Raw genomic sequence first — 16450 nt, 5'->3', positions numbered from 1 at the left:
CCGCCCAGGCTCCCACCGCCATCGCCGGGCGACCCCCGCCGCCGCCAGCCGGGCCGCCCTTCCGTGTGCTGCCGCCGTCGCGCTCGCCCGGGCTCATGGCGCGATCTTGGCGTGTGCTGTCCGAGGGGGCGGTGCAGAGCTGGGGTTGAAGACTGAGCGCGCCGGCAGCAGGCAGAGAACCCGAGGCACGAGGTCGGCCGGGCGCAGGGCTTGGCCTCCAGGCAGCAGCGGATCGCGGCGCACGCCCCCTTCCCCTCCGCCGGCAACTCCACAACAGCCACTTTGGGCAGTTTCCTCTATGCAGATAGACTCTGCCAGAAAAGGAGCCGGGACCCACCCAGGGGAGGAGCGGCCCGGCCAGCCCTGCCTAAACTTGTGTATTAAGATTTCTGACAATTTTTTAAAAGCTCAAAACTTCAAACCCTGAGGAAAACTTAGCGAGTCCGTCCTAGATGGCGCCTCAGCGCCGCTTGGTGGCCGAAAGTGATCGCAGCGCGCTCACAGATACAGGGTGGAGATTGCGCCAAGTAGAAAGAATCTTAGAATCTTAATTTCTCTACATTTATTATGTGCCAGGCATGTGGTGCTGGAAACAAACATTGTAAGACGTTGTCCCTGACAAGGCCTTTCAAAATGACTTGTAAGCCCTCCTAGAGAGGGCCTCCATTTGAGAAAATTGGAGGAAAAGAACTCCAACTTTTATTGAGCTGATGGTTTATCTGTAGTAGAAACACAACTTGGCCAAAGCAACAATTAGTATGGACATTTAATCTATAGTGATTTTGCTGCAAATTTACATCACAAGTTACGTTAGGAAAGCCTGAATGACAAGTGGCCCTAACAGTGTTTTCAAGAAAGAGACGAAAGGCTGGAAGTCAGGTGGGATTCTCTGCTCCCTGATTCCTACCAGCCATATTTATATCATAAAATGGGTCCCAAGTAACTCTTCCACAAACTCCTCTAATACTCAAATAAAAATCATAAACTGCTAGCATCGATCTTTGTGATTTGGGTAACTCCACAACTGATTTTGAGAAAAAGACCGGTTATATCTGTCTTCCCTTTCACTCTCTGGGTATTTTTAGATTATTTCTATGGATAGATTACTTACCTTTTAAAATTGTTAGGTGAATTGGGGTTATGTTTAGGTGGTTTTGGATAGGTTTTGGCGCCATGCCATAATCTAGTGTAGACCCAATAAATAGTCTGAAACATAATTGCTAAGCAAACTAAATTGTCTCCTCTGAAGAGGCCAACACCATATTACATGCTAGCACTTTATTCTTACTTCCAAACGCACAGGTAAATTACCCAATACTACTTAATGTTACTGCACTATGTTCACTACATTCCAGAAGCTTCTGCATATCAAGCCAAGCTCATTATCTGGAATATCCTGCTCTCAGATATTTGACAAAGCTCTTCCTTATCCTTAGTTCAAAGTCCCCAGGTCTTCATATCCTACTGCCTCCAAAAGACCACCCTGGACTGCTCAATCAAATGTGGCTACACCTGATTCCTCTTCAGGGTTATTCAGTGGCTCAGGGCATTTATCACTATTAACTGTATCCCTTTTATCTTGTTCATCATTGTTTTCTCAAAGAACAGAACAGGATCTGGCACACTATAGGTGCTTAATGAATATCTGTCAAGTGAATTAAGGTGAAAATATGTTTACAAGGCATTTTAAGAGGCAAGGAAAAAAAACCTGTCTTATGTCTGCTAGGGCCCTGGAAAGAACAGACAGCTGAAGACAGTCTAAACACAGAGACTCTTTACAAAGTGGGGCAGACTAAGGGAAGCCAACAGGGGATGCTGATGAAGCACCCTGAGGTATCCACAGTGGGAGGCCATTACCGCCCCTAGCTGAAGGGCCCAGGGGAGTGAAGTGTTGTGGGAACTTTGTGATCTGCTAAACAGGAGCTGTGGCCTTTGGTCAAGGGATATGATTACTTCAAAGCCATAGTTCGTTAAGTTGGGAGCTGGGATATAAATACTCCTCTCCTGCTTTCTGATCTGTTGGCCTTGCACTGACCAAACCCACGGGATAAGCAAGCCGAGATTATGCAGTGCAGAGGTCAGCCCCCCAATGGCACAGAGCCCTGGGGATGTAGGGCTCTCTACAGATCTGTGTATGTAGCACCTGCCAAGGTCACTCTAGCTACTGCTGTCTCTGAATGGCTAACCTGTCGGCAAGAGGCACTCATCTTCAGGGTGACCAGCAAACCACTTGGTGGGAAATTAACCACTCTGGACTTTCTCCATCCAAGAAAGTCCAGCAGTTTGCCAACACCTCACAAGGATGGGTAGCTATTTCAGGTGTGGGCTTGTCTTTCCTGTCTGCAGAGTTTCAGCTGGCACCACTATCGTTAGACAGCCTGGTCCACAGGTATGAAGTCTCATACAATAGCACTCGACTAAGGGACTTACTATACAGCAAAGTAGCTGTGGGAGTGAGTCCATGACCATGGGATTCACTGGTTGTATTACATCCTGCAGCAGCCAGCCTCAGTATACTGGACTGTCTTTTGAAAGCACACATGAAGTGCCAACTCAGGGCATTAAGAGGCAAGATTCTAAAAATGCCATCTTTGCCTGGCCAGCGAGGCTCATCAACCAGGAGGTTAGAGTTCCCAGTCAGGGCACATGCCCGGGATTTGGGCTTAATCCCACTGGGCAGTGGGCAGGAGGCAGCCGATCAATGATTCTCTCACCATTGATGTTTCTCCCTTCCTCTCTGAAATCAGTTAAAAAAATTATATATATATATATCACACATACAAAAAAAAAAGGATGGAAAAAGATGTACTATGCTAATATTAAAATCAGACAATATCTATTTGTGCTCATTTCATATGGTTCCTATGGGACTAAAACCCAAAGTATAGAAATATAATTTGCAGACTGTAGAATTTTATATAAATCAATATAGGAAATAAACTGTGAAAACAATAGCTACTATATACCAGCACTTTATGTAAATTATTTCATTTAATCCTCACCACCACCCTTGGGAAGTTAGGTATTAGTATTCCAACTCATAGATGAGACTAGAGAATATGTATCTTGTCTACCTATAGAGGTAGTATCAAGGTTTGATTGCAATCTGACTCTGTAGGCAAGCATCTTCACACCAACATTACTCTGTACAATTATGAGGACACACAAAGTAATTTAAATGTTTGTAATTTGAAAAATATAAAGTAAAAAGAAATATTATTTAATATTAAACTCTATCAATGACACTAAGTATCATTTAGGACTGTTCTTGTCATGCATTCTCAAAACTGTACTTGCCATGTGCCAGCAGCTTTTAAAGTTAAAACACTGAACTTGCATTATTTATAATGGAAAACTTTAATTCACTGGGAATTCCTGCATATCTACAATTAATTTTCAATTCATTGCATGGAACTGCTGGTCACAGTAGCTGAAAGAACTAGGCTTATGAGATATCTTCCTCAAAGGATATTTAGGGTGATTTCAAGGCTTCATAATTACTTCTGTTAATTATGTAGATTTTGCCCCAGAATTATAACATTTAAAACCAAACTAAAATTAGGAGAGGAGCAAATATAAGAAAATGTTATCTGAATAGCAGATATCCTTGATTGGGAAAAAACCAAATTTCTTTTAAAATTCTATCCCTCACTTCGTTTCAGTAAAATGTCACAAAAACTACAATGACAGGGGCCAAAAATATAATTGATAGTATAGTAATTCCCTGTGCCACAAAGGACAATTAACAACTGAGTCAAAGCACTTATATAAAACAAAATACCTAATTTTTTGGGGGGTGTGGGGGGGAGCATTGTTCTCCAAAGGCACTGTACTGCCAGGTCAACACACCGTCTCCCTGCTCTAAAAAACCACTTAATATGTTGTCCTTGGATAGAGGACATATGTTAAACTGACAAGATATGTACACTTGATCTTAGTCAAAAGGCCGAGAAGCAATGTACCTTTTATTAGTGGGACTACTAAACACCAGGTAATCTACTTGCCCTTTTTAATCACCCTATAACACAGATATTAAGTAATTCCAAGTAAGGAAGTAACATGCTTTTCCCTAAACATACGGAACTGGGATAAAGTTGGAACCATGCCAGTAAGCCTGAGCTCTAAATTCACTGAATTGATACATCAAGGATTAGTGATAGGTAAGAGACATAAAACAAAAAAATGGATGGATGCTTACTTCAACTAGAGGCTTTTTAAAAATCCAGGTTTTCTTTTTTTTAAAAGACAATCTCTCACAGGTGTGTATAACCTCAGCCAGGTTGTCAATCTGAGGTTCAGATTGAATACCGTGGTTAAATGTTATCAGCTTCTATGACAAAGCCCTCCATGAATTTTTCACCCAAGGCTCTTCCATTCATTGACTGTTGTCTGGATCCATTTTTGAATTGCAACATCGTGTATTTCTAACATCCCTTTTTTATTAGAAGGAATTCTATAAAAAAACTTCCTCTCCTTACCTATCAGTTCACAGAATAAATAGGAAGAGAGGGATAGATACCACTGTGATGAAATATTGAATATGGGAAATTCTCTAAAGATAAATGACCCACCTGGCTAGCATGGCTCAGTGGTTGAGTGTTGACCTATGTACCAGGAGATCACGGTTTGATTCCTGATCAGGGCAGATGTGTGCTCCATCCTCAATAGGGGATGTGCAGGAGACAGCTGATCAATGATTCTCATCACTGATGTTTCTCTCTCCCCCGCTTCCTCTCTGAAATCAATTTTAATAAACAACACTGGCCAGGGCCACATATTTCTATTATGTATAGTTTTCTCCATCTTTTTTATTTCCAGTGATTCTGTATAGCACTTACACATTGAGATTGTGGGTCCCTCTGACTACCGTGTCCTTTAAATGGACTGTTTTACATGCTGCCTGTGCCGATATATATATATATATATATATTATATGTAGGGACCTGAGCTCAAAGAAGAAGGGGAGGAGAGCTGGCAGCAGACACTCAGATTATGATCCCAGGGGTACCACACTAACCACTAATAATTTCTTCCATCCTACATAACTTATTGGTGTTTCACTTTAAATCCTAAAATTCTAGGAATTAGGCTAAGAATTAGCAAATCCCATTTGTGAAGAATCTAAGTACTTTTCAGAAGGGAAAAGGGGTTAGCAATGATAAACTTAGTGAGAAATAATCTGGAGGCCTGGCCGGGTGAGTCAGTTGGTTGAGGCGCCATTCCATATACCAAAAAGGTCATGGGGTTCAGTTTCCGGTCAAGGTACACATCTAAGTTGCAGGTTCAATCCTGGATTGGGGTGTATACAAGGAGGCAAGTGATTGATGTTTCACTCTCCTCTCTCAAACCAATAAAGATATCCTTGGGTGAGGAATTAAAAAAAAGGATATTTTTCTTTCTTCCTATATGCCAACCAAGATCAGCTACTCTGAGAAAATGAGTTTCTGATGGAGGCCGTGAACATTAATTTTGGAACTTGAAGCACTGAGCAAGCCTAGATAGTACAAGAAGCTTAGCTAGTACAGGGGCACTGGCAGAACGACAATGAAGGGGAAAACAAAGGATGGCAGGCATCTATTGATCCCTGTATCAACACTGCTACATTCAGGAAAGATCTTTTCGTTACATCTAATGTTCCTTTAAGAAAAACCTTATCACATATAATACAATGCAACTATTCAATGCATCTACATTCATTATATGTAGATGGCATCAGAGGCCTAAACATAATTTATGGAGTGATTTCGTAGTAAAATTTATTTCAGCTTTCTTAAATGCCTAGTCAACTTTAAGAACATAGCCTTATTATACTGGCAAATGCCCCCTGTGAATAATGTAGGGAACCAAGCCCTGTTTCAGTATTTGTCATACAAGAAAATTCCATGCATTTTGTTTAAAATATACAAACAGGTGAAACTCCAATCTCTGTGTAACACACTTACAAAATGGGGATACTTTTAACAAAAAACAACCTGCATCTCAACAATCAATTATAAATTCTACAACAAAAATATTTCTATCTGGCAGACTGAACAGAACCAATAGTTTTAGTTTTACTAAATTAAGTAACGTTTACCATGTAGTTTTAATGTGGAAACAGGTAATAGTAAGAAAAAATACCTATAGTCAAATAAAAAGTTCACCATGTTAAACCACCATCAGGGTCTAGAAATTTCTGCATTTCTTCTCCAAATGTTTTCTAATCAAATAATTCCTTTTCTCTAGTAGAGATCAACACAACTATATATTGCTTAATAATAACCTCAATTCTCATAGGCTGAGGTTTAAATATTTACCTCATTTGATAAGGAAACAGATGTGAGACATTTTCAAGACTCCTCAAGATTTGGCATTAAAAACTAGCACCTTAGTCATTAGAATTCTGGTTTCTATGTTTGTGACTCACTAAACAGCTACTGGAAAACAGGACTTTCAAGCTGACTTTCTAGTTAAGATTTTAATCTTAGAGGAAGTATGTATGTGGTTTTTTTTTAAAACCTATCATAATAGACAAACTGGATGGTTTAATACTACTAACATCTCCCACGAAGACAAAACACAATACTTACAATAAAATGCCAAGAATAAACATTTCCTATGGGTTCTGATTTCCAATACCTGGCTACATAGAGTAATTAATACTTATTACTTGTTGAAAAATACAAGAAAAACTTTTAAATATAAGAAAAGTTCCGAATTTGAGGTAAAGAATATTCATTCATTAAGAATTAAGTAGTCAAGATTTCCTTTTACTCAAAAAAAACAACAACACACACACACAAAACAAAACTTTAAAAGCCTGCCTCCATGTATAAAAGATAAGATCAATCACATTTATCACTGGACACAAAAGATAGTCAAAGGTCTTTAAAAATGTTAATCTCAAAAAGAAAAATTAACTTTTATATTTCATTCACTATCAAGACCATACTTGCTTAACAAGATAATTATGCTATTGATACAAAACATAGTGTATTTACACTTAACTGTACAAAATAATTTAATGCTTACAAAAATATTAGAATGTTTAGAGTTGACAGACACAGTCTTAAGTAATCTCTGCTAGAGAAGTATACAGTTAAGACCACTGATTTCCATTTCATTTGTTTTTTAATAAGTCAAAAAAGGGATGCTGCAATGCTTCGTCTAAGGTAATTCTTTTCACTGGATCATACTCTAACATTCTTCGAACCAGGTCAAACAGTTTCTCGTGTTCTTCATCATGACAAAGCATAAATTCCTGTGGAGGGAAAAATGTTTTTATTTTAGAAAGATATTTAAAAATAGCTGAAGCATTTTTTAAACTTTTAAATCATTTTTTCTTTTACCTTTAATGGTTTGCAGCGTCTCCTAACGTATCTACCAGCAGAACTATGTTCATCCCAATCTAGCTGGTTATGGTGAAAATACTTGCGTTTTCTATAGGAAGAAATCTGGATTAGTAAAAATAACAAAAGACCCCCATGTTTATCCTGCCTACACCAGAACAGATGAAAGTATAAGCATCTCAATGTATATATTTCTTAAAATCTTTACAATAATTATGTATCAGACAGCTCATAGAATACTTCCGTAATCTTGTACACAGAGAACACCATCAGCTTTAAAAACAGAAGCCTCTGGATCCATTCTTATAAATTCTGATTTCCGTGTTGAAGTGGGGCTGGAAATCTTTGAAGAACTCCATGGATGACCTCTGAGGTGCAGCTGTGTTTGAAACTCACTATAGTGCCTTGTGTAAGGACATATAGCTGACTTAGCACCAGTATAGAATTCTAACAGATTGCTATGACTCCAAAATGAGGCTCTTTTTACTACTCTATTTATTGTTTGTATATAAAGTTAGGAAAACAATTATGCAGAGGTAATCTTCAGTGTCAAAACCACCACTTTGTTTACTAGATCACAGGTAAATAATGTCATTACTTTTTAAAAACTTTATGAAAACTTCAAAATATGCAATCCTTGGAAAAAGCAATAACCATGAAGTTGAGTTTTTCTGTAGTTTGAATATAGGCTATTGCATGTACTCAACAAAGGTCTTTAATCTTAAAGCATACCTTGTTTTCTGAATCATGTGTGTTGGTATAGGTCCTAATATTCTTTCCATCATTGCCAGGTGCTCTTTACTGTCATGAGTCTGAAAAACGTAGGGGAAAAAATTTAGCATTTTTCATTTCTGTGTATACACAAGAAAGAAAACCATAAGAAAATAGTACTGACATAAAAGGACTAAATTAGAGTTTATACAATTTACATTACACTCTCCTTCAAATAGGGAACAATACCAAAAGAGTTGTATTATCTGGTGCAAACCCAATAAAACAGTCTTTCTGAAATGAACCTGTATGGCTCTGTATTGCAGAGAGGCATAATTTGTTTAAAGTAAATTGATCAGTTTTCTTATTTATTTGTATCTCCTGCACTGTTTTTAACTGAGGAATTACTGGGGAACATTATCAAAAAATCTGTGTCCTTAATTTAAGCAGTTGCTTAACCAAAATTAACCTCCATTACCCAATGAATAGCAACATATTAACACTTACTAATACTAGGCAATAAAAATATAGTCCCAATAATTCTCAAATCAATCCTGAGCTAGGTATATGGGAATATGAATTTCAAAGAGGTAAACATACTAGCTCAAAGTCACAGAGCTCAGAAATGAGGAAAGTTGAGCTATGCACCCAAGTCAAAACTCATTCTTAAAGTATACATTAGCAGAGCTCTTACTGAAGTAGTACAGAGAAAAATGTCACAGTTAAAATGTGATGTTTCTAGAGCAGAAATTGGCAAACTTTTCCTGTAACAGACCACATAGTAAATATTTTAGGTGTGGATGGTCACAATTGCATATTCTTTTTTGTGTTTTAAAGAAGGCATCAGGCAGGATATAGTTTGCCAACCCTTGTTCTGAAAGCAGAGGTGGTGTGTAATGCTTTTTTAAAATCTATCAACTGTTGTGCCTGGCACACTGCTTTCAAAACATTAAGTACTTAATTTAAGACAGGAATAAACATAATGGCTCCACATTTTAATCAAGTTCCTTAGTTGAAGAGTATGTTGTAGGGTGAAATCGAATATAAACCTTATCTCAAACCAATGTTAATAATCTGCACTTCAGAGAACCCCAAACGAAAGGAATCCAAAGAGGACTACACCAAGACACAACATAATTAAAATGCCAAGAGCAAAAGACAAAGAGAGACTCTTAAAAGCAGCAAGAGAAAGAAAGTCAGTTACCTACAAGGGAGTACCCATACGACTGTCAGCTGATTTCTCAACAGAAACTATGCACGCCAGAAGGGAGTGGCAAGAAATATTCAAAGTGATGAATAGCAAGAACCTACAACCAAGATTACTCTACCCAGCAAAACTATCATTTAGAATTGAAGGTCAGATAAAGTGCTCTGGATAAAAATCGTGCACCTATGAATGAGGACAGTGGGTGGGGAGTGAGGGCGGAGGGTGGGGTGGGAACTGGGTGGAGGGGAGTTGTGGGGGGAAAAAAGAGGAACGAATGTAATAATCTGAACAATAAAGATTTAATTAAAAAAAAATAATCTGCACTTAAGACCTCTCTGTAATTTAAATTACAAACTCATTACAAAGACAGCATGTATTCTGCTTAACTTTTTCTTGACCCTATCATTTATTACCATAAAACCAGACACTACCGCCTTGAACCAACCAATAACCATGATTCTAGATATCAAACTTGTCTATAAACTCAGAGTAATTTTAATAGTATCTCTATGGATTAAACAGAAGCAGTGAGCACATACACCCTGCAATAGCTACCCAAGTCTAAACTCATCATAGCTTCTCCTCACCTATTTGATGTAACTTCAACCTTATTTATGAGCCAGAATCTCGTGAACTCCCTTCCCCTCCCCACAACCACAAAACAGAACGCCCTAACACCCTGACCACATCACAACTTAAACAAGCAAAAGTTTTCATAAAAGGGATACATTATCCCTCCTGGGCTTTTTTGGTAGTAATCTCCAAATAAAGGCCAAATGGCAATCTCAAAATCATTTTCATTTTAGACCAGTCTACATTTGTAAATCACTAATCAGTGGTTCTCAACCTGTGGGTTGCGACAATCGGAAAACACATATAGCATATCAGATATTTACATTACGATTCATAACAGTAGCAAAATTACAATTATGAAGTAGCAACGAAAATAATGTTATGGTTGGGGATCACCACAACATGAGGAACTGGATTCAAGGGTCGCGGCATTAGGAAGGTTGAGAATCACTGCTAACTTCTAAGATAAAACAAATACCTTTTTATGGAGAATAAATCCATTATGAATCAATCAGTCCTTGCCTACTGTCACAATTTTTCTATTTATGCAAGACTGATGCACCATTTATTCTTCCCTCACAAGAATATATTCCTTTAAACCAGTACCCATTTAAGATACTATTTCTTTGCCTGGCCAGTATGCCTCAGTGGTTGAGTGTCAACCCATGAACCAGGAGGTCACGGTTTGATTCCTGATCAGGCCACATGCCCGGATTGTGGGCCCAATCCTCAGCAGGGGGTGTGGAGGCAACAGATCCATGATTCTTTCTCATCACTGATGTTTCTATCTCTCTCCCTCCCTGCCTGTTTAAAAACATTTAAAAAAATAATAAAAAAGATACTATTTCTTTTCCTGACACGACCCTCACACTCTAGTTTTCTGACAAACTCCTACACTTCCTCTAACAATGACTTAAACTCCCTACTCCTTTAGTGATGCCTTCTCTAAGAAAATTTAACTGTTCCCTTTTCCTGGATCCAACTAGACTTTCTACATTGATCCATTACAGCAAATACCACATTATACTGTAAGTTTCCTCATGTCTCTCTTTTGTATGATTTCCTAGAATAGATATTGTCTTTTATCTTTATGAAGCCAAGAGTGTAACAGATGCTTAATAAAATACAACTATTATTCCAGAATTCTTTTATATAAAAAAGTACCTTGTTGCCTGGCATGGCTCAGTGGTTGAGCGCTGACCTATGAACCGGGAGGTCATTGTTTAATTCCCAATCAGGGCACATGCCCAGGTTTTAAGCTTGATCCCCAGTGTGGGGTGTGCAGGAAGCAGCCGATCAATGATTCTCTCTCACCAGTGATGTTTCTCTCCCTCTCCCTTTCTGTCTGAAATCAATAAATATATATATTTTTTAAGAAAAAATAAAGCCATAGGTTAGTCAATGCAACCAGAACTGAATTAAAACTGGCCACAGTAGCACTAATATAAATTTATGATTATCTGTAACAAAAAATGGAAACATAAGACAGTATGAACATGGGTTAAAAATTCCAATAATATGTAAAATGAACTGACCATTCACTAAGAGTAGTTTTTCATTCAACTATGGTTTTAGAGAAGGATAACCATTTTGCATATATAAGTTTTAATCTTAAGAATGGCACTATGGCAACTTTTCACATGGAAGCAAAATTTTACATGCTTTTAAAACTTAACAATATTCATTAAATACATACCTGAAAGACCGTGAAACCAAGGTAATATTCAATAAGAATGCAACCTATGCTCCAAACATCACAAGGCTGAGACCAACCTAAAGCTATTTAAAAACAAAAACAAAAATTTTATTATGTAATAATTTTTAATTGCCAATTTACTAGATCCTTCTGTAGATGGGTACTCTCTTTATATAGCTCCTTTGGGAGAATATGACAGTAAGTTCAGGGTTTATATTTTGAGTTTTATTTTTTAGTCCTCACCCGAAGACATGTTTTTATTGATTTTAGAGAGATAGAAGGTGGAGTGAGGAGGGGGAAAGGGAGGGAGAAACATCGATGTGAGAGTTATCAATGACTTGCCTCCCATACGCCACCCGACAGGGCTCGAACCCGGAACCTGGGTATGTGCCCTTGCCAGAAACTAAACCCATGATTCTTCGGTGCACGGAACAACATTCCAAACAACTGAACCACAATGGCCAAGGCTACATTTTAAATTTTATATCAAATACTATTCTGTATGTTCTTAGTCCTCCATATCCTGATATCAAATTATAGCATTTAACCTGGAGGAAGGGCATTTAATATGAGAGGAACTAGAAAATATTTCCCAAGTATAATTACCAAGTTGTGGAAATATTCCATAATCTCTGAATTGCTTGTGCAATGGGAGTACTATTACACCAGTTTATGGTTGTTCCAGGAAATTTTACATTTTATTAATGCAAGTATAATTCGATATTTATCCTCAGAATACAATTATTAAGCCCTTATCAATTATCATAAGCTTGATACCTGAGTTTACTTCTTCCATTAAAGAAATAGTATAGTTTGACATAAATTATATACAAATCATAATGAATATTATATGCAGTTTCACCTATAATCAGGATTATATATATCAAGTCATTTAAAGTTCACACAGAGAGGGACCTATATATGTACTTTCAAGCTGTCTATAAATGATCACATATACTTTCTCCTTCAGGATTCTCAAATGGCAATACTATTTTGGAAAGAAAATACTCAAACTTCTTGTCTATATTTAATTGGAAAGGAGATGAAAAGAATAAGCCATACAGATATTTTAATCCGTTAAAGATCAAATAATTAGTAAACAATGTATAAGTAAAACCTACTTTAAAAGACATTTCAAGTACTTTTAGTAATATCACTGAATTTAAAGGTAAAGGAAGAGAAATAATACATTCAAGGGCCTTGACTATGATTTAATCATTTTTGTTAACCCTGACAATGCTTATCACTTGAAGAAATGGATAATGGAGCATGATTTCTACTTATATGCCCATACATCTGCAAATAAGAGAGCTTGGACTTAAGATGAAAGTTTTTTACCCCAGGTGACTGTGACTGCAGCACACTGCTCTAAATCATCCCATTCTGATGTGTCAGTTCTCATACTCTTTGGAATTCTACAACATTCTCTTTCACTAATCTCTCTCAAATTTATTACCAAACACCCCAAACCTGAGATTAACGGACCTCAATTGTGTCACCTGACTACATCTTCCTCTCCTACCTAATTCTGCCTCAGGATAAACACTCCACAAACACATAGAGGACCCTTCTAATCTCCCAATGTGGTCTCTTTTGTCAAGGTCAGTAAATACAATTTCGAATTTATACCAACTATCCCTATCCTGGCCACACTTGGAACGTCATTATTACTGAAAACTACTCTATTTTATCCAAGCTAGGCGGCCATTAAGTGTAAGACACACCACTGTTGTACATACCAATAACAAAGAAATGTCAATTGTTTTGCGTCCTCCCCACATTTTAATATGGGGAAAATTCTGAATTTAAATTGATAAAGTCCAGGAATTTACCCCCTTCTGAGCTCTAAAAAATATTTTACTATCTAACCTCAGTTGGACCTTACTTATGGCCAAGTTATAAACTTATTCCATTTAAGTAACTCCCCAAAGCACCTGATCTGAACTTTCCCCACTATCTCCAAGCCCCCAAACACATCCCTGACTTCCCAGTTCTATTAGCATAACCTGGTCTCTAACTTTTCCATTTTGATGCATACTCCCTTACTGAATTCCATTACTTTAAACCGGCTCCTTAACTCATTTTATTTTCCAGCCTTTATCATGTGAAAGGCTTTCAAAGAAGCTCTCTTTTATGCTAGCTCTTTCTTTTCCTCTTGACTTTCCTTCATGTCTGCTAACCAAATTAGCATTTTTACCAGCACCATGCTTTGATGAAACAAAAATAGATATATCACTTCAAAATCACATTGCTGTGATGTACTTAGCCAATACAGCCTGTCCTTATAATCTCAGAGGATTAACTTGCTAAAAAATAACCACCACCTGAAGTGTCTTCACACATGGTCATATTTTTCCCACTTAGGAAAAATATTTACAGTAACTTCGATTCTTTTTATGAAAATAGCAAAGCATTTCCTGTATAGTGCATCACCCCACCCCCTGGCAAAGCTTAAAGAACAAAAACCTCTTCTTCAATTACAGTATCAGGAAGTCTGGTGTCTACTAACCCAAAATGACCTCTGGAGCTCTGTAATGCCGTGTAGATACCAAAGTACTATGATGTTCATCATCGTATGTTGCACTTCCAAAGTCAACAACTTTGATATCCGTGTTTTTCAGTGTGCGTTCATCACGTTTCTAGAGAGAGACAGTTGAGTAAACATGAAGATTAATAAAGATATGAAATTTTTTATTAGAACCATACAAAAGGCTTGCATTATCTTTTTGGAATTTAAACATAGCCCCATGAGAAAGGCGAAGAAAGATATGTTTTTCGGGATAATATAAGAATAAGCCTCAGAAGTGAAATTCCTCATCCAATAATCAACAAGCTAAATTATTTTTAAAAGAACCACTAAAATTAAAACAAGTTTTAACTTACCATTTTAGAATTATATTTGACTACATAGTCAGACTTCACAAATAAAATATTTTCAGGCTTCAGATCTGTATGAGTTAACTTATTATGATGCAAAACTACAAGAGAATAAAAACACATTATTAGTTTCACTTACAAATTTAATCTGTATCGGGGAGAAAAAAGAATGCCGAAACCGGTTTGGCTCAGTGGATAGAGCATCGGCTTGCGGACTGAAGGGTCCCGGGTTCGATTCCGGTCAAGGGCATATACCTTGGTTGCGGGCACATCCCCAGTGGGGAGTGTGCAGGAGGCAGCTGGTCGATGATTCTCTCTCATCGATGTTTCTAACTCTCTATCTCTCTCCTTTCCTCTCTGTAAAAACTCAATAAAATGTGTTTTAAAAAAAAAATTTTAAAAAAAAAGAATTAGTAGTGGATACAGGGGTCAAGAAGGGTTTTATCTTAACAATACGCAGTTTTAGTGACTGCTTGTGTAACAAAAACTTTAAAATTCTGATGTTTAGCCCTAGGCAGTTTGGCTCAGTGGATAGAGCGTCGGCCTGCGGACTGATGGGTCCCAGGTTCGATTCCAGTCAAGGGCACATGCCTGGGTTGCAGGGTCAATCCCCAGTAGGGGGCATGCAGGAGGCAGCCAATCAATGATTCTCTCTCATCATTGATGTTCCTATCTCTTTCCCTCTCCCTTCCTCTCTGAAAACAATAAAAATATTTTAAAAAAATTCTGATGTTTTAAGGATTTATCAAGTATACTTACAATTTATTGATTGGCAGATCTGATAAGCCATCTGCCTGATGTGGTCAATTTGAAATGGTAGAAAGCTATTTTCTTTAATGAAATCATAGGTACTAAGTCCCAGCAATTCAAATACAATACAAACATGACCATGGTGATCAAACCATTCTAGCATCTGGACGCAACGGCTAAAATAGATAAAAATAAAAATAATTCAGTTCACAGAATTCTGATTATTTTATGTAACATGATGGATCATACTTCATGTTTATACTTACAAAACACTGTTGGGGTCAGTAGTATTTAAATGCTCCAATACTTGGATTTCTGAACGAGCTGCTTCACGGTATCGACCTACATTTTTAACGATTTTCACTGCTACATGTATGCCATCCCTTAAAAAGAAAGTTAAGATGAAAATGGTAAATGTAGAGAAGCAGGATGAAAACATGCAGCCTCTAAAGCATAACCACCTTATTAAGTATCACTTACTCTAATACTATTTTTCTAAAATATAATACCAGATTCCATAAAACATCTTTTTATACAAACATTAATGAAACTATAAACCTCAAATAGAATATGCTACTGCTCAAATCATTTGCTCATTACTAGGCTTGACCCTCTCTGTGCCAGATAATGTACAGGTATCTGTTAATGATGAAAAAGGCAGGACTTGTCCATGTGTACCCAATAGCCCAAAGGAAAAGAGATATGACCAACTTATGGTAAGGTTAGAAGCGCTTGGTATGAGGTACAATGGAGTACAGAAGGTAGAGCCAAACCACTGGGGGTTAAGGGAGCTTACACTTCTTCAGAGAAGAGGTGATGTATCCCTGAACCTGTTTGTCAGAATTAGTAGGGAAACGGAACATTTGGCCAAACAGACACCATCAATGAACCATGAAGTCAAGAATATGTTCAGCACATTCACTAGTGCTAACAGGCTGAATTAGCTATAGTACAGAGCAGTGAGATTCAAATTGGGGCACCTGTAACTTCTTAAGTAGAGTCAAGAGTGATGTGAGGAAATGGATTTCCAAATCTTCAACTTTCTTTTGTTCTCTTTTCTAAGTCTGATCATCCAGATGATGAGCCAGAACTCAAGCTCTACTAATTTACAAGAGAAAGGAAAACCCCATGTGCCCCTAATTAGATCAAGATATGTGCCTTAAGACTATAAAAAACCTTTGAGGCAGCCTTAACCAGTTTGCTCAGTGGATAGAGCGTTGGCCTGCGGACTGAAGGGTCCCAGGTTCGATTCCGGTCAAGGGCATGTACCTTGGTTGCGGGCACATCCCCAGTAGGAGGTGTGCAGGA

The 16450-nt window shown here is 37.7% G+C and overlaps 2 protein-coding genes across 8 annotated transcripts in view; both read right to left on the bottom strand.

The window, feature by feature from the left end:
* The window catches only part of COL23A1 (collagen type XXIII alpha 1), a 267772-nt gene extending 267675 nt beyond the window's left edge, over window positions 1–97 (bottom strand). The window contains exon 1 of the mRNA XM_015563362.1: window positions 17–97. Coding sequence (XP_015418848.1) covers window positions 17–97 — 81 coding nt within the window. The remainder of the gene's footprint in view (window positions 1–16) is intronic.
* Window positions 98–6730: 6633 nt separating this feature from the next.
* CLK4 (CDC like kinase 4) overlaps window positions 6731–16450 on the bottom strand; it is a 23229-nt gene continuing 13509 nt past the window's right edge. For all 7 annotated transcript variants that reach the window (XM_006762838.2, XM_006762839.2, XM_015563330.1 and 4 more), the window contains 8 exons: window positions 15409–15525; window positions 15152–15318; window positions 14399–14493; window positions 14025–14154; window positions 11516–11598; window positions 8061–8140; window positions 7329–7419; window positions 6731–7240 (listed from right to left, as the gene is read on the bottom strand). In XM_006762838.2, the coding sequence (XP_006762901.1) occupies window positions 7100–7240; window positions 7329–7419; window positions 8061–8140; window positions 11516–11598; window positions 14025–14154; window positions 14399–14493; window positions 15152–15318; window positions 15409–15525 (904 nt within the window). In that variant the 3' untranslated portion in view covers window positions 6731–7099. The remainder of the gene's footprint in view (window positions 7241–7328; window positions 7420–8060; window positions 8141–11515; window positions 11599–14024; window positions 14155–14398; window positions 14494–15151; window positions 15319–15408; window positions 15526–16450) is intronic.

Source organism: Myotis davidii, unplaced genomic scaffold, assembly GCF_000327345.1.
Source record: "Myotis davidii unplaced genomic scaffold, ASM32734v1 scaffold438, whole genome shotgun sequence".
Lineage (NCBI taxonomy): Eukaryota > Metazoa > Chordata > Mammalia > Chiroptera > Vespertilionidae > Myotis > Myotis davidii.
This window is presented reverse-complemented; position numbering and strand designations above follow the sequence as displayed.